Raw genomic sequence first — 25,213 nt, forward strand, 5'->3', positions numbered from 1 at the left:
ATAGTAAAAGGTTCTATAGCCATATAAAGAAGAAGAAAACAAGAAGTGGGACCGCTAAACATTGAGGATGGAGTGGAGGTTAAGGATAATCTAGACATGGCCCAATATCTAAACAAATACTTTGCCTCAGTCTTTAATGAGGCTAATGAGGAGCTTAGGGATAATGGTAGGAAGACAAATGGGAATGAGGATATGGAGGCAGATATTACTACATCCTAGGTAGAAGCCAAATTCGAACATTTTAATGGGACTAAATCGGGGGGCTCGGATAATCTTCATCCAAGAATATTAAAAGAATTGGCACATGAAATTGCAAGCCCATTAGCAAGAATTTTTAATGAATCTGTAAACTCAGGGGTTGTACTGTATGACTGGAAAATTGCTAACAGTTCCTATTTTTAAGAAAGGGGAAAAAAAGCGATCCAGGTAACTACAGGCCTGTTAGTTTGACATCTGTAGTATGCAAGGTCTTGGAAAAAATTTTGAAGGAGAAAGCAGTTAAGGACATTGAGGTGAATGGTAATTGGGACAAAATACAACATGGCTTTATAAAATGTAGATTGTGTCAAACCAACTTGATCTCCTAACAGATTTTTTAGACAAAGGGAATGCAGTGGATCTAATTTACCTTGATTTCAATAAGGCTTTGATACGGTTCCACATGTAGAATTATTAGCTAAATTGGAAAAGATGGGGGTCAATATGAAAACTGAAAGGTGGATAAGGAACTGGTTAAAGAGGAGACTACAGCGGGTTACACTGAAAGGTGAACTGTCAGACTGGAAGGAGGTTACTAGTGGCAATACCGAGAAGGACTGGGATATCATACAGGAAGGTCTGGATGACCATGTAAACTGGAGTAATAGGATGAAATTTAATAATGAAAAGTGTAAAGTCATGCATTTAGGGATTAACAACAAGAATTTCTGTTATAAACTGGGGACGCATCACTTGGAAGTAACAGAGGAGGAGAAGGACCTTGGAGTATTGATTGATCACAGGATGAGTATGAGCCGCCAATGTGATATGGCCATGAAAAAAGCTAATGCAGTCTTGGGATGCATCAGGAGAGGTATTTCCAGCAGAGATAAGGAGGTTATACAAGGTATACAAGGTAGTGGTGAAACCTCATCTGGAATAGTGTGTGCAATTCTGGTCTCCCATGTTTAAGAAGGATGAATTCAAACTGGAACAGGTACAGAGAAGCGCTACTAGGATGATCCAAGGAATGGAAAACCTGTCTTATGAAAGGAGACTCAAGGAGCTTGGCTTATTTAGCCTAACCAAAAAAAAGTTGAGGTGAGATACAATTACTCTCTATAAATATATCAGAGGGATAAATACCGGAGAGGGAGAGGAATTATTTAAGCTCAGTACCAATGTGGACACAAGAACAAATGGATATAAACTGGCCATCAGGAAGTTTAGACTTGAAATTAGACGAAGGTTTCTAATCATCAGAGGAGTGAAGTTCTGGAACAGCCTTCCAAGGGAAGCAATGGGGGCAAAAGACATATCTGGCTTCAAGACAAATCTTGTAAGTTTATGGAGGAGATGATATGATGGGATAGATCAATTAATTGCCAAAAATCAGGTTTCGACTACTAGTGATAGATATGCCCAATGGCCTGTGATGGGATGTTAGATGGGGTGGGATCCGAGTTACTACAGAGAATTCTTTCATGGGTGTCTGGCTGGTGAGTCTTGCCCACATGCTCAGGGTTTAGCTGATCGCCATATTTGGGGCCGGGAAGGAATTTTCCCCCAGGGCAGATTGGCAGAAGCCCCGGGGGTTTTTCGCCTTCCTCTGCAGTGTGGGGCACGGGTCACTTGCTGGAGGTTTCTCTGCACCTTTAAGTCTTTAAAGCACGATTTGAGGACTTCAATAGCTCAGACATAAGTTAGGGGTTCGTTACAGGAGTTGGTGGGTAAGATTCCATGGCCTGCGTTGTGCAGGAGGTCAGACTAGACGATCATAATGGTTCCTTCTGACCTTAAAGTCTATGATTCATTGGCTGGTAACCATTAAAATATGATTTGCAACAAAATATAACCTATATACTAAATTTGGTGCAACTTTTTGCTAACCTGGAGGATATGCTGTAGCAATACACATTTATTTAAGAAATTATATAGCTCATCTTGCTTAATTTTTACATTTTGTATTATGCTAGAAAATGGTAAATGAGGCATTTCTTACTAGAAGTGGACTTTTTTTTTTTTTTTACTTGTGATCTTGTCACTCACTATTTGGAGGGAAATTTGAAGTCAGTGAAAAGGCACAAAAACAGCATTTTAAAGACTATTAAAAAAGTGTGCTGATACACAAGAAGAAACTACCAAAAAGTTTATCAAAATATGTTTGCATTTAAAAGCAATTGATTTATTAAATAAAGGAAGTATTATCTGTAGTTAGGGATTGTTTCTGGTCACCGTCTCCTTCAAGATTTTCAAACTAATAAATCTCATCCTTTCATACCTTGTTTTCCAGTTGATGGAACAAACAAGTTTTTCTGCTTTTTCAACTACAATTGATTTCATACCTTTGAATGAACTAGTCAATAAACTGAACTAGTTGAGTAAACTGAAAGAAAATATTTTCTCAGCACTTGTAGAAAAGATAACCAGCTTTTGACAGTAATTTAGTACATCAGTAAATTCTGATTCCAGCTGCTTAGCCAGTGACTTCCACCAGTTCAGTGATTTGACTTTGCAGCAAGCATGTACTGCTTCATATTTTTTAATTTAATTTATTGTAATAGATTAAAAACGTAGGCCTTAACACAGGTTGTCATAACTTCAAATATTTTTAAAGTAAACCAAAAAGTGCATTTAAGTTATATTTAAAAAAAATAATCAAATTTAAATCAGAAAAATCCAATAAAAAAAACGATGTTTATCCACCAGACTGGATTGTGGTTAGGATGCAGCTCCCTCCTCTCCCCCAAACATCCCTCACCACTGATACCTGTCTTTCCTCCACAGCTCCTGCTGTAAACTTCTGGCAAACACCCATACAGATCTCTCTTCAGAGTTCCCCTCTTGGGTATATGCACCCTCATTTCAGAGTCTTGAAGTCGGAATTGAGAAAAAACTGGTTGCTCCTGTCTAGTCCATCCCTGCTTTCTCTGCCTAAGGCAGATTGCTCCCTACAGTACATTCTCAAAAGTTTTGTCCAATCTAGTTTTAAATATACCAGGCAATGGGGTTCCCGTCCTTCCCCCTGGGAGGCTGTGGCACAGCCTGACAAATCTCATCAGCAGGCTCATTTCTGAGATTTTTCTTCCTTATACTGGGAGAGGAGGAAAAGAAAAGTGGGAGCTTTTCCGCCCCACAGGATGCCTGATGCTTGGAAAGAATCCAGAAAGCTTTTGGAAACCTTCCAGGCTCCTCTGAACATTTGGCCCACTTTCCCTCCACCTAGAAATCATTACCTTTCACTATGCAGCACGCTGCTAAATCAGTGCCAATATACAGCAGCATTAGAATCTATCTGTAATTCAGGGACAGAAGCTTGTTTAATCTTGTAAATCAGAGCTTTCATTTTCATTTGCTCTACAAGAACAGAAGCCAGCTGGGCAACATATACAGGATACTAACTGATGCATACCACACAGTAAAGGGGCATAGCTTTCCAGAACAAACTCCCCCCCCCCACCCCAAAAAATCACATAGGAATCATGGACTATTCATTCCCCCAACTGTGTCATTCTTGGCAGGATGGCTCCAGTAATGTGCTTCAAATTTGCCCCAACACAGAGTTAGAGAAAATATCATAGGATCTCTGATGACCACAAAAGGTCAGAATCTTGATTTTAGGTCTCATCTGAAACATGGTACCCTGGAAGGCCCAGTGCCTTCCTCCATGCTGCAGACTGTTCTTCTAGTAGTGACTCAGAGGGAGGAGTACCACTTACCAATGACACTTCCATTAGCATGTCCTTGGAGGCTACCTATGCAAGTTCTGACCCACCTTGGCAAGATCTGATCAGATCACAGCACCAGGTGATATGGCTACTGCAGGTCAGTTTAGGAAGATCACAGCTTGACAGAATAAAAACGTTATTTTTGGCGTGGGCCTGTCTTACACATGCTTACACTGTCCAAAGCATCCTCAGGGAGAATGACTTGTGTTTCTACAGACCTTTTATTCTGAAGGAGCCCAAAACATTTTATAATCTGAGCTATACGTTAGAAATCTCACTCCATCCATCACTGAAATGCCAACACCCCCCTCACATTTCTAAAAATGCCAGAACAATTGAGATGACTTGCTGTTTTTCAGACATTGTTATTTTACTGTCATTCCACAACTCTCTGCTTCAGAAACTTAGTCAAGTGTTAGCACCTCGTTCCTTTCCCACTTGGTTCCTCTTCACAAAGTCATGCTATTAGGGCAGTCTGAGCTGGAAGTACTCAGAAAGGAAGTGGTAATTCAAACAGGGATGGAGGCAGTGAGGCTGCCTCCAAATCTGGGTGCCCTCATCCCCATGTAACTGTGGGACAAGGAGTGATATAGATTCAAAGACAAAATGCCGAGCGAAGTTCAGATACCATCAAGTCCTCAGGACCTAAAGTCTAGGGGCTAGATCCATAAAGGCGATGTAGGCTCAGTGCTTCAATATCTGCCAATTAGTGGAATCCACAGCCCCAGGTTAGGGGCCCATGCTCCCATGCAATGCCTGGGGAGAATGGCATGCCTAAAAAAGGAATTCACAGAAGTCAGGATGCTGAGTGGGGAGACCCCTAAGCAGGAAATGCTGAGGAGAAGGGGTGGGGCCTCAAAAGGGAGCTAGGCACCAAACTCTGGGCTGGAGGGAGGCACCTACCTCTGCTTGGGATTCATAGCCACCAACCCACTCCTGTGGCACCAAAGCCAGGTTTGCCCTTTTTAAAGGCAAAAGAACAAGGCGATGGTCGTGTCCTCTTTATAACCAACAGTTGGGCGATTGCCATAGCATGTGGGAGACCTGGGTTCAAAGTTGCCCCTCTGCCAGATTCAGAACAGGGACTTGAAGCCAGGTCTTTCCCTTCCCAGGTGAGTGCCCTAACCCTGGGGCTATACGTTATTGTGGGATGTGTATCTCACTCTCACCTGCTGAAACTGTTCCACTATGCTGGGCCAGAAAGAGAGAGAATGACTAACACCTACTGGATAGCACTCTTAGGAGACCAGGTTCCAGTCTCTGCTCCAAGAAATATTTGACACCAAGTGGAATAGCTTCATAGGGAGAGATTGAGACATTCACCCCAGAATGCCCCTGGGATGATGTGGGGACCCTGTCTGTACAACTTGTGAATTATGGTTGACATGACGATGTTATTTTGAGATTATCATGAACATGCTGTATCATGGAAAGCCTCTGTATGTGTATCCACCATGAGCTGTCGGGATTGGGTCATGTCTTCCCCAGACCAGGGACAATAGAGAATACTTAATTATGGTGCTGTGCACAGCCAATAGATATGCTAAGGGAATTTGCTTGAGGTGGGGAAAAAAGAAAAAGACACTTCCTCTCCCTGAAGGGAGGTGGGAAAATAGAGTAGTAGAAAGTTACCAAACACAGAACAGAAGAACCAAGATATTGGTAAAGGGTATACAAACAGACTCACAGTCACACAGGGGAACTTGGGGTGCAGCACACAGGAAATCTGAGCAGGAGGAAGGAAGGGATCAGACCGACCAAGGGTAAACGAAGCAAACTGACCTAGGGCAAGATGACTTCATGTTCCAAGCCTAGCCATGTACTGCAGTAGGATAACTCTGGACAACCCAAGGGACTCTGACCCCAACCCAAAGAATGGTCTGAAATGGTAAGGAAACTGAGGCAGGGAAATGCACGCTGGGTTATTTTTGTACATAGCTGTGTATCTCTCATGATTAAGTAAAGAGCATTAATGTGTAAGAAGCAAGTGTAAAGTGTGGGATTTATAAGATTTACACCTATCAGGTGTCCCCCCGCGAGAGAGTTAAACTAACCCAGAAGGCTCACATTTTTGATGGGACACTGGGAGGAGGAGTGTAAGCTATGGGGAGCCTGAAAGGTCAGCACTATGACCAGAGTCTAAGGCACATCTCTCAGTGTGCAGAGGTCCTAGAAAAGGCACCATGAGTGGGCTCTGTTCAGACTCTGAAGTCTTAAAACACCTCGGAGAGTGGGCTTGAGTAACTTCATAGCAGTCTGGTGAGAGCCCGACCAGATCTGTGACAATCCTATAGTCCAGTGGTTAAGGCACTCACCTGGGTGTCAGGAAAGTTGGGTTCAAGTCCCTGCTCTGAATACAGGAGAGTGGGGATTTGAACTGCAGTCTTAGACAGCCTGGGTGAGAGCTCTAACCACTCTGCTACTGGATAAAGACAGCAACATCACCTCTTGCTCCTCAACAGTGTTGCTCTAAAGCAGCTTCTGAGCCCACCTACCAAATCAGACCCCTCAGAGAAGATAGGGGGCAGAATGCCCCATTTGAGGATTCCACAGAGGCTCAGACATAAAGAAGAGGTCCAGCAGCTCAGTAGTGTCAGGACTAAGGGAGCTTTGCCTACATTCACCAGCTGAAATGTATGCGCCTAGGGACTTTCGATGCCTCCAGGGTTAGGTAGCAACTGCGTGGGGTTCTAAGGATCCAAGTTTTGAACCTAAGCACCTAATGTGGCAATTAGGCAACCAAAGGTCTTTGTGGCTCCAACCAGAGGTGACCAGCTGTACAGTGCAAATAAAAACTGCATGAGAACTCTAGGAATTTCAGGAGTCAAGTCTTTCAAGACAAATATGTAGGTTGTATCTGAAACAAAGAGCAGACAGGTGCATGCTACATCTTGTTTATCCTTTTAAGCCATAGGATGGTGGGTGTAAAAAGTGAGGTACCAAATCTAATGGAGCCTAGCACGAAGCCAACCGTTAAAAAAGTCTTAACATGGCTCTAGGATAAAATTTCCAAAGGCTCCTAAATCATTTAGGTGCTTTAAGTCCCATTTTTGAAAATGACTGAGAAGACTCTGTTTCAGTGACAGCCAATAGGACTTAAATTCCTAAGTCACTCTTGAAAAGGAACTTTTGAAAATTTTACCCTGATCTTGTTTCCATCACAAAATAAGCACTCTGCTGTCCAGAAACACCACCACCACCACCACAACACATTTTGGGTCATGCCACCCAAACTCAGATACCAACCAGTGTTCTAATCAGTTAACATTCTTCCTGTGCTGTCTTGTGGGGGGGCGGAAGGCTGTTTCACTTTGTTTTTAAAAAGAAAACAAATGGGAATTTCTCTCTGAATGGGAGAGAGAATCCCCTGCAGGACAGGAGGGATTTTAATTGGTCAGAATTGCAGATCTTTGCCAATTCCTAAAAAGAGCCAGCACTGAACTACCCTGTGTAAGATTTCCAGCCTTGAATTCACCTATGGCAAATCCAGAACAGCTCAGACAGTTGTGGCACAGAAATCTGACCTGAGCCTGTTAAAGAAGTCACCGTATGGACCACTTATTGAACACAGCAAAGGGAAAAGGAAACCCCTTTCAAGACAGCCACCTTGCACTGCCTATGATTACAGGGTTCCCATCACAGCACCGATTGTCCAGACTGTCTGGAGTCCCCTTTGGTTTGACCTTTGCCACACTCACCTCCCCTGAGTAACTGTACTTTCCTTTCAGGATCTGCCGGTACAAGCGGGTTCGGTTGTCATCCTCAAAGGGCATAGTTCCACTCAGGAGGATGTACGAGATCACACCCAGTGCCCACATGTCCACAGAATTGGTGTAGGGTTTCCTGACCAGGATTTCTGGGGCGATATACTCTGGTGTCCCACAGGTGGTTTTCATTAAGCAGTCATCTCCCTTCTTCCGAGCACTTGCCAGCCCAAAGTCTGTGATCATGATTTTAGAATCCGTTCCAGGATGGTAATACAGCAAATTCTCTGGTTTTAAATCCCGGTGCGTGATGCCCAGTGTATGCAAGTACTTTACCCCATCCAACACCATCTGCAGCACTCGGGTAGCATCTCTCTCAGTAAAGGAGCCTTTGGCAATGATTCTATCAAATAATTCCCCTCCAGTGGCCAACTCCATCACCATGTAGACTCGCTCCTGGGTCTCAAACACCTCAATGAGCTGGATGATGTTTGTGTGCCGGACACGTCGCAACACACAGAGCTCTGATTCGCACACTTCCCTCCCTTCACGGTACTTGGTCTCTATCATCTTGATTGCATAAGGCTGCTTGGAAGCCTTATGTTCCACCCGCACAACACGACTAAAGCTGCCTCGGCCAATCAGGGCTTTGATGTCATACTTGGCGGTCACCCTGGGGTCAAATTTGGCACGGTACTTAGCCACCTTGTTCTTGCGGGGCTCAGGCTGCTCCATGTAGTTAGGTGGGTGGCCACCAGAATAGGGGTTCGTGTGACAAGGGGGTGAGGGGGAGCCAGCTTTGATAGCAGCTCCACCATCATCCTTGATGAAGTGCTTGTACACGTCATTTTTATGACCAGTGTAAGGCTCAACCTTTTTAACCAGATCTAACTGAACGTCTGTGGGGGGCTCGGGAAGCACTTTGCTTGTCCCACAGCCCATCACTGAATGGTGCTAATCACCCATCAAGGCATTCTCCCAGGGCGACATCAGCAGCAACCGCATCTGGGACAACTCCCACATTCGAACCTTTCAAAAAAACAGAGAGAAGAGAGCTAAGTAGTAGGAATTAGGGTAATGAAGATTTAGAACATCAAACATCATGCAAGTGACCCCTGGCTCAAGACATGGCTGTAGATGAAGGATACAGCCACACTAGCAAACAAGGTGGGTCTTACCATGCATTAGCTAACATGGTAAAGTCACTGTATGCACAAGGCAGTTATACTTTAAACACGTTAGCAGGCCAAAGTAAGCCCTAGAGGAGACCCCAACTGGGATTAGAAGAGATACCCCCATGGGTCAGTTAGTACATTCCCCAGCATTATGGTAGGCCTGAGCATAGTATCCCTAATATGATGGTATCCTCTCAGCGAGGCAAGGTGGGTGAGGTAATATCCTTCACTGGACCACTTGAATTGGTGAAAGAGAGATGCTTTCCAGCTACACACAGCTCTGCTTCGGACCTGAATAAAAAAAAGATATCATCTCACTCACACGGTCTCTCTAATATCCTGGGACTAACATGGCTACACTGCAAACAATGGAAGGTATCCTCTCTTGTCCAGCTTGGGTGCCTTACAAAAGCCTAACTCCCTACTTTATGGGCATTATTTGCAACCTCAAATTTCTGATTACAGGAATGCCACAGCTTCCCTTGGAAGTTCTCTTATACTGAACTCTTCCTAAACTTTTTCCTCATATTTAACTGGGAAAATGTATCTTAAGTCTGTTACTTCTCATTCTGTCCTTGCTGACTAGTGATAGCTGATACCTATCTTCTATATAGCATCACTCTTCCAGTAAGTCTCTCTCTCTATGCAGTCATCTCTTCTCCATGGCACGAGCCACTGAACATTCCCAACAGCTCTTATTTTCCAAATCTTTGATCTCTTTAGGTAATCTCCTCTGAACTCTTTCTGATATGCTTGTCTTTTTTAAAAAAATTGCTGCCCAGATATGAATACAGCTCTCCAGCTAAGGCATGAGCATCATTGTTTGGAGTGGAAGAAATCCCATGCTTATTTCAGATGTGATATTCTATTAAAGTAAATGTGGTTCAACAATTACCTGTACTCTCGGCTACAACTGCCCAGCCATTATCCCCTATTCTATAACAGTACATTTGATTATCCCTTCTGTACCTCCACTGCCTTCTTCACTTGGTAGGATCTCCTAGGATTCATTTCAGTCCACTTCACTCATTTACCCAGGCCAGTGTAACCTGTTTGTCCTCCCAGGTATTGGTGATCCCTTTCAGCTTTGTATCATTCTTTAATCTTATAAGTGCATTGACTGCTTCAATATATTGAATAGTACTAGACCTAGAATGACCCCTATGGAAAACCGATGATACCTTCTCCTAATATATCACTGACCTATTCATCATTACTCTATACTCTGATTTTTAAGTACTGGTATAGCCATTTTAGAAGACAGAGCCAATGAAAAATGTTTTCTGTGGAGCACTTGGTATTCACTTTTGTCATTAGTCTCTCATCTGGAATCTCAATCACAAATGCTGATGGGATGGTGTGTGTAGGATTCCGGCCTCACCTGTACCCAACGAGTTGCTGTACAGAAGGTGCATCCTCTACACCCCAGGTGCAGGACCATTTACAAAATGATTTAGGTCAGGGGTGGCCAACCTGAGCCTGAGAAGGAGCCAGAATTTACCAATGTACATTGCCAAAGAGCCACAGTAATACGTCAGCAGCCTCCCCATCAGCTCCCCCCGTCCCACCCCCAGTGCCTCCTGCCTGCCAGCAGTCCCACTGATCAGCAAACTACCTTTGCAGATTACCCCCCTTTGCAAATTACCTTTAAAGGTGACCTGAAAAGCCTTTGGTAAAAAAAAAAAAAAAAAAAAAAAAAAAAGAGATACAAGATCATAGTTACAAAGACGTAAATATACAATAATTACATGTTAAAACAAAGCCTAAGAGCCAGCTCTCTTGCCCTAACAACGAGGAGGCCTTGTGGCACCTTAGAGACTAACAAATTTATTTGGGCATAAGCTTTCATGGGCTAGAACCCACTTCATCAGATGCATGGAGTGTAAAATACAGTAAGTAGTATATATATATTACAGCACATGAAAAGATGGGAGTTGCCTTACCAAGTGGGGAGGTCAGTGCTAACGAGGCCAATTCAATCAAGGTGGAAGTGGCCTATTCTCAACAGTTGACAAGAAGGGGTGAATATCAGAGGGGAAAGTACATTTTGTAGTGATCCAGCATTTGCCTCGTTGCTGTTTATATTAGCAGATGCATAGCAGGGAGGGCAGGAAAATTCTCTGGTTTAAGTGCTCAAAGGCAGCCACTCTTACAGAGGAAACAGAGAATCCCGAACACAAGTCTTGACAGGTAGGCAAAGGAAGAACCAATTTAAAATGAAATCCATAATTATGTATAACTTTATGTCTACACATTGCTCCTGCTCCAAATGGGGGAAACAGATTTACTATTAAATAAATTCTCCTTACAGAGTTCCATTCAAAGCAATCGCTATACATGTGGCTTTCAAGTCTGTTGCAAATTAAAACGAAGCATTCACTTTATCAGAACTATCTTTCTCTTCTATCCCACCTCCAAGTCTGGGTTAGGATTAATGGTTTGATATAGCATATTGACATTTTCAGAAGCAGGCAGATATTTCTGCTGCCCTGTCTCCCATGCTGCTAGTGACATTAGGCCGTGTATGGCTTCTCTGCTATTCACTTAAAATCACATTTAGAAAGTCCTTTCTGCATGCAGATGAAGAGTCACACGACTCAGACCACAACTGCATTTCAGGCAACTGTTGGAATCACTTTTCCGAGAAGAAAAGCAAACTGCCCTCTGCCAACATCCCCCTGCAGCCAGTGGACCTGGCTCAGTGAAAGGACATTGAGAAACAGACATAACAAAGCTCAAGAAATGAACTAGCTTTAACATCTCCAGAGGCTAGGCTTCAAACTACGGTCACGAGTTAGGCAATCATCCATCCCAATCCCGATTTGCACAGCACAGAACTACAGCATAATTTGGCAGTTTATGATGTACAGAAATCCAGGACTGCAATAGCTACAGTTCAGGGTTAAAGGGGATTAGCCGAGTTGTGTATGGGAAGCCCAAAACAGGAACTGTAGGGTGTGATACAGGCCACTTCTGAGGCGCACTGACAGAGCTGTGGGGCAAAGAGGAGGATAGGACTAGAAAAAGTAGTAACCATTGCAGCTCAGGACTGTGGTATGTGAGTAACCCCATCATGGAATGGTCATCAGGCCTGAGACACAGTAGCAGAGCTTTGAGAGAGAATCTTGCACAGCCCAAGCTCAACCACTACTGTCAGCCATTCATTTTCAGGAGCACTAATTTCACCAACTAAATTAAAATAAAGTGAGAAGTAACCTTTGCTCCTCAAAGCATCAGATCCCAGAAGACTCATCATAAAGAGCAGAGCAGGATATAGAGTTTGAAAACACAAACTGTGCTTGGAGGGGAGAGTAGTGAACAAACTCTCATTCAAACCTTATCTCTGGTACAGTGCCAGTCTTCAAGGATCATCCAGCCCTACAGAGGAGAGACAGTGCTGTGGAAAAATACTTCTTAAAACCCATTTAAGTGCTACTCCAAACACCTATTGGAAGACTATTACACTGGAACAGTCTTTAAGATCAGCAGTTAAAATAGATTGGGGGGCAGGAGGAATATTCAGCCTCTAACCTAGGAAATCCCATGACAGGTCTTAATACTTTCTAATTCCAAGAGTCAAGATCTAGTGATCAGAGGCGATTTATTTTGTGTTCTTAAGAACCAAACATCACTTTTACCTTTCCACAGGAGCATGGGAAAGTTTTACTTTTAGTTGCAGTGAAGTGGAACTCGTTCCATTCATTGCGTTGGAACAGAAACTGCTCCCCACTCTGTATTCTACTACACCAGTGAAATCTGTTGCACTTCAGCAAGACTTTATGGCATTTGCAGATTAAAACAAGATGACTGGCTAGGAGTTGGAGATACTGCCTACACACATTTTGGCAATTAGCCTGATGGTTTAAAATTACTATTCTGGCTCAAAGTCTGGTAGTGGGGTGCCTGAGCATGCACAGGGGACTATGGGAAAGCTGTTAGCCTCTGTGCCTGATCACACCTTCTACCATCACCATTGGAACCTCAAGCCAATTATGGAGCACAACTGGCATGAATTGGAGCCCCAATTAGTCCTCACTCAGAAGGGGATTATGGGTAGAAAGAGGAACATTTTAGAAGGGTCACCAGGAAGTAGTTTAGGTCTAACATTCTGTTTGGAAAAAGAAACCAAAGGTTTAGAAAAATCTAATGTTTTAAAATATCAGCCAAAAAACCCAAACCTCTTCTATCTAACCTTTCCCTGGTAATATTAGAATGTCAGTTCACAGGCCATGCCCTAGGGCACAAGAACTAGAAAGGGAAACCAGCTACAGAAAAAGTGAAAATGACCTCTTGAGTTTCACTGGTCATTCTGAGTGAAGTGCCCAAAAGTAAACAAATAGCCTAATCCAGTGTTCAACCTGAAAGAATATTAAATAATCTCAGATATTATTAGTAACATGGGGTGGATTTTTTAAAATATCATCTGGCCAAAGTGCCTTTAAAGCATGTGAGGAACAGCCAGGAGCATTAAAACGCATTAGATGCACATTTCAATGTGACAGTACAATCTAGAGAAATTCTGAGAACAGTCCAGAAGAGAGAGGGACTGTATCCGTAGTCTGCATGGAAATGGTGCTGTGGAATGTTGTATTACTGAATACAGACCAGAGCAAGAAGAAACTATTGCATTAGATAACTCAGGCAATTAAGAGTGCTTTGAGTAGGAAACACATTCAGCCTATCCACATAGTTTGGGTGGTAGCTGCATGTTTTAGCCACAGTTATAATTAGCATGAGCTGGTATTAGTTTAATGCTGTAAAAGCTAACTACTGCTTTCCTCAGGCAACTCGCCCCATTAAGATCATGTGGCATAACTGTCAAACGTACTGAGGACTCACCACTTCCATTGATTCACTAAGTGTCCTCAACATCTCCAAAGCCAACCCCTACTGATTAATAAGTTATTTGGGGGTGCCCTAAAAGAAACGCTGAGACAACTGAGTAACCACGCTAAGGCTATACTGACAGGCTTTCAGTCACACAAATGAAATCAGAGACCTCCTGAAACAGAGTGAAGCAATTTAAACACTTATGACACTTTTTCAGTGATACACTAATACCAAAGTTTGAAATATCAGGATCTTTAATGCCTACAAACATTAATACGGCAAAGGAACATCCTTTCATCATACAAGTTCATCTGAAAGGCTTGGTGCTGTTGAGCAGGTGTGATGAGGAACATATCTGTGGAAATCTTTCACTCATGGACAATCCTACTAGAAGTATAATCTCAGTGGTCACTTTGCTGCCCGGGGCTGGTATTTATTGATCATCACTTCTGCGGCACCATAAATGTATACGGTGATTTATGAAGTAAGCCACACTCCGGCTTCAAAATGCATCAACCTAAGGTAGACAAGACCCAAAATATACAAGACTTAAGCATAAATCCACATGCCTGGGACACCTCACTAAATCTCATGCAACCTGAAAACGCAGGGGTAAAATGTGTGCTGTTCAGACACTTGTTACTGTCTCTTTCTTCCACTGCAAAAGTGCTTCTATGTTCTGCCATCCCTTGCCCTCTATCTGTGGCTTCCCAGTGGGCAAAGTTCAGCTTCCGTGCTAGTATCTGAAGTTGTACAGCATGTGTTGGAAGTGGGAATGTCAGAGAGAGCTCCTGGTCTTGACAAGTTGCCCTGCTTGTTTGGCATGTCTGTTAATGGCTCTAGAGACCATTGGTCATAGTTGTCCATACACTGGAGCGTGTTGTTGCTAGGATAGGAAGCTTGCCTAGACTCCATAAGAGGGATGCTGACCAAATAATGCTATATAGAACTCTGTGTAGGGCTTGGAAAATGTATCAGATATTAGCTAAAAGCAGACAAGAAAGATAAAGGTTCCTGCCAGCAAACTCCATGGACCATAGCCCTGGTGCTGGTAAGGGACACCAAAGACCATTCGGATTGGCTTTAAGTTTTTTTTGCGACTTTGTCAGGGGAGTCAGATACCACAGTGAGAGTGGTAAAAACTAACTGAACAGACTCAGCTGTTTAAAGCCAGACGGGGCAACTATGATAATCTATCCTGACTTCTCATCTAATAGGGGCTGTGCAATTTCACCCAGTAATTCCTGCAGTGGAGGAAATCATTCATCTCTTCTATGTAAGTGAACATTACTGGGCTGAGTAACTTGTTAACTATGGTTTTATCTTTTAGAAAAACATCCTAATTTAACATTTCCCTTGGGAACTGTTCCAGTGATTTGTTATTCTCACTGTTAAGAGGTTGCATCTTACTTCCACTTTGATTTTTTCCTCTAACTTCAGTTTCTAGCTATCAGATTTTGTTATGCCAGTGTCTGTTAGATTAAAGAGCTCCCAACATCACAGCTTCTCCTTGTGTCAGTATTTATATTGATCAAGTTGCCTCTGAGCACCCTAGGTTACTGAAGCTTCAATCTGTTTAAGGCTCTCATTCTAAGGTGGTTTCAGAGTAGCAGCCATGTTAGTCTGTATTCATAAAAAGAAAAAGGAGTACTTGTGGCACCTTAGAGACTAACATGAATGGATGAAGTGAACTGTAGCTCACAAAAGCTTATGCTCAAATAAATTTGTTAGTCTCTAAGGTGCCACAGGTACTCCTTTTTTTAATTGTAAAGTGGGTATTCTAGACCTCCAATAATTTTTATGACTTCTCTGAACAGACCATTCCAGCTTTTAAATATCTTTTTCAAGTATGGACACTAGAACTGAGCACAGTATGCAATATAAAGAGGTAACAGTACCACCCACCCTCATTGCTGCTGCCCTGTTTGTACCAAAGGATAGTGTTTATCCTTTTTACCATAGCATCACACTGGGAGCTCATGTTCAGTGACTTATCTCCAGTAATACCCCAAATCCTTTCCAGAGTCACTGCATTTCAGAAAACTGTCCCCTTTCCTGTAAGTATGGCCTCCATTCTTTGTTCCTAAATCCGTGACCATGCATTTAGCTGTAGTAAAACATATTTGATTGCATTTAGTGTATTTCTTTCTGGGTCCTTGTCATTATGTGCCATCCCACCAGTCTTTGCATCATTTGCATAATTCATCAGTATGATTTTATTTTCTTTTATGCCACAAATAAAATATACTGAACTGTGTTGGGTCAAGAATCATTGAACTAAGAGATTGCTAAGGTAGCCAGCACTGCTCCTGTGTTTATTTTAAATTCTCCCATACTAGGACATGTCTATGCTTGTTTTCCATATCAGGACTAACTGAACGTGAGCGATTATAAAAAAAAAAATGCTTTAAAAACAAAGTCTAGGAGTTTCTTTCATATGTCAAAAGAGAAGGAACTTCTTAAAAACCTTCAGAGAATGTTTATGGAAGGAGGTTGTGCCTAAGCCAAATGAAAGAAGACATACCTAGAAACCTGCAGAAGCACACAGTTAAAAGCATTTCATTTTGATACAGCAACCTCCAAACACCGATTGTTGCGATGTCTGGATTTGCAACTCGCCTACTGACATCCTGTTTCCCCTGCCCCTCATCTACCGCATTATGTAAAAATAGACCAGTTGCACAAACATCCATTAGAGAAAGACAGCAAGAACTGACTTATTCTTCATTTCTACCCCACACAAATCATGAATCTTTGGGACCTAGAAACAACTATCCCAAATAAATAGGAACAAAATGAGATTCTTCTGCTGTTTTCTCTCCTATTGCAAACTAACTGTCAATTACAGGCTTTTTATCCCTGCTACCCGCATGCTATTAGTGCACCGGTTGGGAGATTTAACTACAGTCCTTATCCGATGGGCCGAATCAAGGACAATGCTCCAGCTCGCCCCTCTGCTAATGCTGGTTCACATCACTCACTCAGAGCCAAACAACCGCCCCTGAACCACCATCAAGGACACGGTGGGGTCCTATCGAAAAGGTTTTGCACGGTGTTTTTACACTGGTTAGAGTCCACGTGCCAAGGAGACTCCCAGGCTGCCACAGCCACACTGTCCCCTTAGCACAGGGGGAGCTTTTGCCACCCAGCCCTAAGCTCATTTCCTGCTTTTCGGAGGGCCCCGGAGGCGCACCGGGGAAGCCGTTCCTTGCCGTGGCTGGCGGGGGGCCGGGGGGGCGCTGGTCGGGTGCGGCGGGGAGCCTCGGGGCGGACCCCGGAGCCCCAGCGGGGCAAGAGGCAGGGCTTGCGGGCGGGCCGAGCGGGGCTGTGCTCCCAGCACGCACCAGGGCCCGAGGCTGGCCCCGGGCCGGCCAGGCCCGTACTGACAGGCCGGGCGGGGGGCTCGCGGAGCGCCCCACACGGGCTTGGCGCGGCCCCGCCGCTGAGGGGCGACACGGACGGAGCGCGCCCCCTGAGGCGGGTGGATGCGGGGCCCCGCAGGGGGCGGCCCCGGGGGCCGGGCGGGCCCCGCACTCACCTCAGCCCACGGCGGCTGCGGTTCCGGCCCAGGCTGGGGGCTACGGCCCAGCGTCCGCGTCATCACAACGTCACCACTGCGCGCCGGGCACGCCCGCGGGGCGGGGCTGCTGCCGCGCCCGGCGATTGGCGGAAGGTCGGGCCCCGGGGCAGAGGTCAGAGGTCAGCCTGGCTGCCATGGGAACCGCTCGGCGGCTCGGCCCAGCCCGGCCTGGGCCCCAGAGCGAGCCGGTGCCTCCCGCGGCGGGTTCCGGGCCCCACGGGGCGATGCGCGGGCCCGGTAAGGGGGGGGGCTTGCGGGGGGCTGCTGCTCTCTCGGTCCTGGGGCCGAGCCTGAGCCCGCCCCCCAGCCCGACCTACCCCCGAGCCGGAGGCCTGGCACGTGACGCGACCACCCCCCAACGGCCCACTTCCTCCCTGAGCCGCACCCCCCCGGCCTGACCCGTCCCCAAACCCTGACACCCACCTCCTGGCCTGACTCGACCCCCAGGCCCAATTCCCCCCAACCTCACCCCCACCGAGCCCTTACACCAGACCCCCCCCCAAAGCCCCGAGATTCCCCCCCGATTCCCCCTTTGAGCCCTGAGTCTTGGCCTACCCTGACCCCACCCCTGACGTTTCCTCCCTAGCCATACCTCCCCCCCATACAGCCCGATTCTTCCCCCTCCCCCCGAAACCTGACACACAGCTCTGTCCCCCACCCTGAAATCCTCACACCACACACCCTGACAGCCCCCCTCCCCCAAACCCCACCTGTTAAAAGGCAGCTCTCAAGGTAATTCCAATATATAAATTTGTGGTATACAAATAGGAAAAGATGCTGTGGTGGTACTGAGAATTTTTTTAAGAGAATGAACAGAGTCTCCAGTTCAGGAGCTGACAGTTTGAGGAGGCAGCTGGTTTTAGATTAGATTGATCTGAGTTAAGATGCTCTGTCAATATGTATCTAATAAAGACGGCTGTTGTTACTAGCCCTGAATTAAGACTAGGGGATAACTTGAATATAAACCAACACAACATATTCCCTGACTGGGCTACATCCCAAAGGCCTTGGTTAGGGCTCCATCCAATTCCCATTGTGGTCTGTGCACATTGGCTCATGAAGGGGCTGAGCCAGTGAGACCGAGGAGAGTTTGGGCAGAGAAAATGAATGAACTCCAAGGAAGGAGTTCAGAATCTGGCTCCTGATTGTTTATTTATTAGTTTTATAGCTCCCCATCATGGCCCTCTCTAGGTGCCGCTACATAAAAGGGAATAGCATCAGTGCCTTCTAGGAGAGGAGCCAGAGTCTCTCTTCCCCAGGATTTAAACCACACACTTCTCAGAAGATCCGGTGCAGTGGCTCCTTATTGTATTATTTATAGTGCGGTTGTGCTCAAAGACCTATCAAGGCTGAGACCTCATTATGCTAGGCCTGGTACAGATGCCTTGGAAGACAGCTATTGCCCTGAAGACTCCAGAAGTAACTGAATCAGGGTTCTGCAGCTCATTGCCAGAAAGCTTGCTGGAAGAGAGGGGGCTTGCAAAGTGCCCAAATCTCAGATCCATGGTGCCAGTGCTACACCCCAGCTATTGAACAGTCTCTTTGAAGAACCCCTTCAGTGGGGCTGACCCCCAGGGGTCTTGCTCTTTTGTCAGGGTAGGCCACACAGCTTCACTGCTCCCCTAGACTGAGCTGTTGGGCTCCAGCACTGAGCTCGGGCCAGCAAATATCGACACCTGGTAGAGACTTGTATGCTCTTCGGGGACTAATGCACCCCAGACAGTATTTGCAGCGACACCTTAATTAGCCTTTTCTGAACAGAGCAGGGTTTATTAGGTGGAACACAGCATTGGAAAGCATTAGGTTAGCATAGAGAAATAAAAAAGTCAAAGCGTTGTCCATTCTAGTCAAGCCACAATTCAGCAGCCAAGCTGTAGTGAGCTCCATTGTCCGATTCCCTTTGTCAGTTCCCAGATGAGAGAGCCCCCAGCTTGCTCCAGAAGCCATCTTTATTCCCTGCTGGACATATCTGTCCTTTGTTCTCCCAGGCTGGGCCATGCTGAATTCAGCCACCAATCTCTTTCGCTGAAGCTTTCAGATGTTGTGTGTCAATTTATGAGTCATTGGAGCTTGCATTGTCTCTTTGGACCCATTGTTGACCTGGGTCAGTTTCAGCCAGTTCCTGAATGACTATGTCACATCCCTGTCTGTGTGGAATGCCAGAGACATATCTATGTCTCATAGTCTGCCCTGAGAGCAAACAATCCTTTCCCCACACTGGGTAGCAATGTAACATCATGGGGGAAAACTGAGGCACACATAGGATTCATAAAAATATTCCCACTTTGTGGCATCTCTTCCTCCTACACGACTGAACTAAGCAGGTCAACTTTAGCCAGTGACCAGGGGACATTCAAACCACAAATGTTATACATAGATGCCACAGCATATTTCTCATCTTGGTAGCTAACCTACCAAGCACTTCCAAGATTCTTACACTTTCTAAATCAACCAAACTTAAGTTTCCAGTACCAAGTTCAGAGCAGTTTCATATCCTCCCATAGGTCTGGTCTGTAAGGTGATACTAGCAGGGGGCACATGGAGAGTTTTCATGCTGCCCCATACCCTTTTGCCACCCCAAAAACAGGGTTTGAAACTGAATGAAGTCCTGACCATCTTCTAGTGAGTGATGAGGGCAGTAACCCCACATTCCTCCATGTGTCAGCCATTTTGGCTGCACCGTGGGATGTCCTGACCCCTTGTTTGGGGTAGGAGGTGACCCCTTGAGTATTTGGGGGGGGGAGAATCAGTGTACATTTGTCCCCCTGCAAGGTGAGTCAATCCAGCCTTATTTCTGGGGCTCTGGTGATGCAGGCCCCCTCTGGAGTTGTATCTCAATGAGCAAGTGCAAGGAACCCATTTCCCCTTTTGGGGCTAATCTGTTTCTTCACCCCCAGGACAAGAATCTCCCCCTGTCCCAGTGGGTTCTGATTCTGGATCTCTTGGTTAAGAGAACCCCACATGGCCATGGCCATCCTCTGACCAGATGTCCATTACCAGTAACAGCCTTCCAGATGCTTTACCCTTTTCTGGGGCTTCTCTCACCCCTGGACAGGGGGCAACCATGTCTGGCAGTTCTCCTTCCCTGCCTATGTCTCCCCACGCTCAGCGGAGGACTCAGCTCTATCTCTGCTTCCCCAGTGAGGGTTGGCTGTGAGCTTGCTGCTGTAGTCACAGCATCAGGGAAATTACACCTGAGGCCATGTGACTCATCTCCCATGTAGATTTGATACAGTCATTCCTCAAAAGGATGTCAGAGCTGATATCCTGGAGAACCTCAGGTACCAGCCACCCCGATCCTTCCTGTATCTGCTAGAGGTCTGAGCCATAGGCAGGGGAAATGGCTTAACATTTGGAACCTTAACCCAGGGTTTCATATCCTTTCAGCATTCAATGGAGTTTTACCAATCACACTTTGACAAGGGTTTTCTTTGTCCCAGAATCTCTCCGCCCCATGAATGTCTTCCCATTAACGACTCCCTCCCTCTCCTACTGGGGATCAGAGGAGTCTGAGCCCAGGAGAGCACAACTAGACGTATACTGGTGCCTCGAGTGGGAGCCAGTCTGCCAGCACACTGTGCTCCAGAGGAACTGGCTGTGTGACTGCTGTCCCTCAGAAGTTCACACTCTGAGCCACAGGTTGCTTTCTTCATTGGACAGAGCGGGAGCAGCTCTTCTGTCCTAGGTAACCCTCATTTCATCAGCCATTAGGCATTTTGCCTACTTATGCCTAATTTCCTACAAGTGCTGCATCTCAGGGCTTTGGGATCTCTTACATGTTATATACCCCTGGTTTGGGTTTACTCAAATCCCACTGCTGGGCTCCCCTGGTGACCACCTGGGGTTTATGCAGGAGCCAATCCTGAGCCCTGTCCACCTGTAACCAACCCACTCGCAGGAGCCACTAACTGTCACCTGAGTGCAGAGGCTGGGGTTCCATGACGGACAAACAAGGGCCATGCGATGGAATTAATTGTAGCACCAGTTTGTGGACACTGCTCCTAGGTGCAGTCAGCTGCACAGGGCTCTGCCCCAGCAGGGACTGAATGAAATGCAGGGCCAGGATTTTTAATAGGGCTGGGAATGTTCTGACCATTACGGACACTTGTAGGTATCTGGGCAAAGGCGATTCAGAGTTCCTGGGGCAGGAAAACCTCTTTCACTCAAATCCAGTACATCACAGGTGGCCAGTTATGAAATTAGAGGCTTCTGCTTTTCTTTGGAGCAGTAGGCTGGAGGAAAGACACAGGACTAGCTGGACTACTGATCTGATCCAGTCTGGCAAATCCTGTGGTTCATGTGTGTGTGTGTGTGACATACCAGGGTCCAAGTCAGACCAGTGGCAGGGGGGGACTATGTCCCCCATGCCCCGCAATCTTGGGTGCCTTACAATGCCTTGCTGAAGTAGTTCCCACCTCGGCAGCTCTCAAACAGGCTTCCAGCCTGTAGATCATACCCTGTGTATAACTGCAGCCTGCCAGCTACACCCTGGCTCTCACCAGCCTGGATTATCCTGCAAGGTGACCCCAACACACCCCTACTCCCACATCTTTCCCAAGAAATGGATGTCCTACACTGCCCAACCCTCTCCTGGACAGTACAAATATATTCAATCCATTATTCATTTAGGGGAACAATATGCCAGTTTATTACCTTAAATAGTTACCCAGACACTTCAGTTTAAAACACACTAGATTAGATAAACCAGTAAAACAAGTTTGTTAACTACAAAGCAATTTTAAGTGAGTACAAACAATGAGGCATAAAAGTCAGAAATGGTTACAAGAAAAATAAAGAAAAACACTTACTAGTTTCTACTTAAGACTCTATCTTAGTTGCAAAGCAAATTTTCTCACCACATGCTTCCAACAAGGTTACTGACCAAACTCTTCAAGTCAGAACTCCTCCCACAGAGTCCAACAGCTGTTTCTTTTTGTCTTCTCAGGTACAGAGAATGGGGAGGAGAAAGGGTGCCTTGGGCTGTTTGTCTCTCCTTTTTATAGTTGCTGTCCCCCTCTTGAAAAGCATTTCCAGCTGAGACCCAGGAAACAATCAGTCTATGTGGAAGGATGTTCCCTGCTGTTTTTTTCAGCTGTTGGAACTTCTTTTGTTTTCCCTTCCTCCTTTATGATTCTGTTTACTGCTTAAATGCCAATTAAGGCAAGCACACATTCCTTCCTTTGTTTAGGACAGACCTGACTTCTGCCTGGTCAGGGCTGTGGGTTTTGGAACAATACTTTTGTACAAAGATTATTACAGTAGTGTGCACGGTGTCAATAAAGGGGTGTATTCCAGCACATCAATGAAGATATATTAGTGCTGTGTCAATGGACTGCTTGAGGGGGCTGTCAATCACAAGTCTGATTTCCTCTCGGGTAAAAGAACTAGTAGTGATCGCGTAGTGCTGTGCTGATCAGATCTGTGCATCACACTGACGCTACACATATTAAAGTGTCTCTGGTACAAATGAGCAGCATTCCATATTACGTCAAAGCGCTTTACACCTCGCCTCCCTGAAAGGTTTAAGGAATTATTGGCCCACAGTTCTCCTGCGGCCCCTGTTCTGGTCCTGTACTTGGAGCAGGAATGAGGAGGAGATGGTTTTAAGCCCTGTTTGTGCCCCATGTGCCATAAGACCATCTAGGCCCTGCCCTGCCCCACTGGAAATTAGAGCAGCCCCAGCTAGTTCATGCTCTGGTTGCAGTGGCCCCCTAGTGCTGTACACTAGCTGCAATACAGCACACTGCTGCCACTCTCCCTGCATCCGAGGCTGCGAGGAGGGCTGGCATAGCCAGGGTGCAGTCCCCTTATACTGAAGGAAGTCCCTGGGAGCCTCTTCATGCTACTGACGCAGTATGGGGGCACCGGGGTGGAAGGGAAAATGGAGCCCATGGTGCGTGGTCAGATGAATCTAGATGTGCACCTGTAAGGGAATCTGGGCTGACTCGAAGGGACTGTTTGGGTAGCATTTGAACCAACCCCAGGAGAATTCTGACCTGCTGGATCCCACTGCCTGCCACTGAGATGCCCTCTGCTGCACGGCAACGCAGTGCCAGCCGGGCGCATCGGCAGGTAGAAAATGTGGGCAACAGCCCTGTAATGAGCAAGCTCAAGGTCACCGCCTGCACAACAGGGTGGCGGCCTAGAGGGATGGATTCATGTTCAATTAAATCTGCTTAAAAAAAGCAATCCAACTTTACACATGCCTGAGTGGGGAACTATTCCAGAAGCCGAGCTTAGAACAGTATCGTTGGGTGCCAGCGTGGGGGCCTGGGATTCACCTCCTGTGCCGGAGGAGAGTCTGGATCAACCATTCCCTGCCCATGTTTGGAGCCGTGGGGATTTAGGCAGCCTTTTTCAGCACAGCAGAGATCCCTGAGCCGTCACAGAACAGGGCCAGCTTCAACCTGCTGGAGTTTTCCAGGGCTACTTCGCCGCCATGACACTTCGTCATCAAGATGCAATCTGCAAGGGTAGCCTGCTTAAACATCATCTCTCCACAGGCTGGAGGAGCAGCGAGATTCCTGCCTAAATGTGCTGGTATCCACCATACCATGGGCGTAGCAGCCCTATTCCCTGCATCCAATGCCATGGAAAAGGAGACCCCATGTGAGCCAGTGCACTGAGGTAGCACAGCAGCATCAGAGGTGTGCAGAAAACACACTGGTGGGAGTTCTGCCTTTTTGCGATGGCTCTTCTAGGAGTGGGTTGCCTGATAGACAAAAGCAAAGCTCCGAGAGGAGCCCTTGGTGCCTCAGGCAATTAGCAAGAGGCTACGGAGCCATTTGTCTCCTGCTCCGGGACCCCAGGCCTTGCCAGGTTGACGATGACCTCACCGCTTTGCCTCCTGATGGTCGGATGTAGGGTTAATGTCCTACCCTTTTCAGCTTGCCATGGAATCATTGCAGGGAGGTTGTGAAGGCTGCCTTCCAGCGTGATGGTCTTCACACACAGTGGCATGCCGTGGCATTGTGATGAGCCAGCTTAGCGTCCTGGAGAGGAGGCCATCCCAAGGCTATTGCAGGTCCTCATCACAGTGACATTAGCAGGGCCCTTGAGAAGGACCAGTCAGGCCATGAAGACTGGAGGTCCCTCTGGGCAGAGGCGAAGAACATGGTGGGGGCCATGGAAGGGAAACCTGCCCTGCCCCTGCTGTACCTGTCATGAGGATGACACGTGGGCTTCATCCCCTAGAGCTCCCAACCCAGCAGCAGGAAATCCTGGGCAAATAGAAGAAGGATTAAAAATTTGACAGCATAAGATGGGGAGGGCGGTGGTGTCTGTGACTACTCGGGCCTCACGTCCCTGCATCATGTGTGGCCACCTCTGTCACCCAGCTGCCTAGAATAGTCTCACCATCTGCTTTCCAGCCTCCTGACAATGGACTAGCCCCCGACTTCCCGCTGTGTGTACGTGTGCGTGTGCATGTGCATGCGCACACATATATAAAACTCAGGTTTGGCCCTTAGAAAAGAGACAGGGAGATAATGTCTGCAAAGCATTTAATCTTCTGCCCGAAGAACAGCAGAGAGCAAATTAGGATCGACTCCATTTAATTTGCCTTGATGGGCAAAATCTGGAGAGCAGCCATTTCTAGGCATGAAGAACAAAAGCAGAGCACGTAAAGTAGGTCACAGAAGTTTCATAACCAGTGAGAGGGGCTTTCACCATGTGCCTAGTGTACCAGGGATACCCAATGCCCAGCAGGGATGAACCCACAGCTGGTTTCACATGCAGCACCATGCCCCTGCCCCCTCCCCCACAGCCTGGGGCTTGGAGCTAGCAGGGCTCTGCACTGGTAGTCAAGGCAGGGAGGACACTTACCTGCCTCCGTTTGGGGAGGAGGTCAGGCTCTATTTCAGCCAGGGGCAGATTTAAGGGGAAAGGCTGCTGGGCAGATGCCCTGTGCGGGGCCTGCCAATATCATCCAGTGTGGGGACAGGGCTGGGGGAGGCCGGGCAATGGACAGGAGGAAACATAGGTCCGTTTTTGCCCTGC

At 46.4% G+C, this 25,213-nt stretch overlaps 1 protein-coding gene across 4 annotated transcripts in view; it reads right to left on the reverse strand.

Moving 5' to 3' along the window:
• PSKH1 (protein serine kinase H1) overlaps positions 1-22,187 on the reverse strand; it is a 72,143-nt gene extending 49,956 nt beyond the window's left edge. For 2 of the 4 annotated variants that reach the window (XM_038368185.2, XM_043494769.1), the window contains exons 1-2: positions 17,174-17,273; positions 7,625-8,659 (exon numbers count right to left, since the gene is read on the reverse strand). In XM_038368185.2, the coding sequence (XP_038224113.1) occupies positions 7,625-8,572 (948 nt within the window). In that variant the 5' untranslated portion in view covers positions 8,573-8,659; positions 17,174-17,273. Of the gene's footprint in view, positions 1-7,624; positions 8,660-17,173; positions 17,274-22,023 lie in introns of those variants that run through there. The other 2 variants (XM_038368183.2, XM_038368184.2) reach the window with 2 other exon arrangements.
• Between the last annotated feature and the right edge of the window lie 3,026 nt (positions 22,188-25,213).

This window comes from Dermochelys coriacea, chromosome 12 (assembly GCF_009764565.3).
Source record: "Dermochelys coriacea isolate rDerCor1 chromosome 12, rDerCor1.pri.v4, whole genome shotgun sequence".
In the NCBI taxonomy this organism is placed as follows: Eukaryota; Metazoa; Chordata; order Testudines; family Dermochelyidae; genus Dermochelys; species Dermochelys coriacea.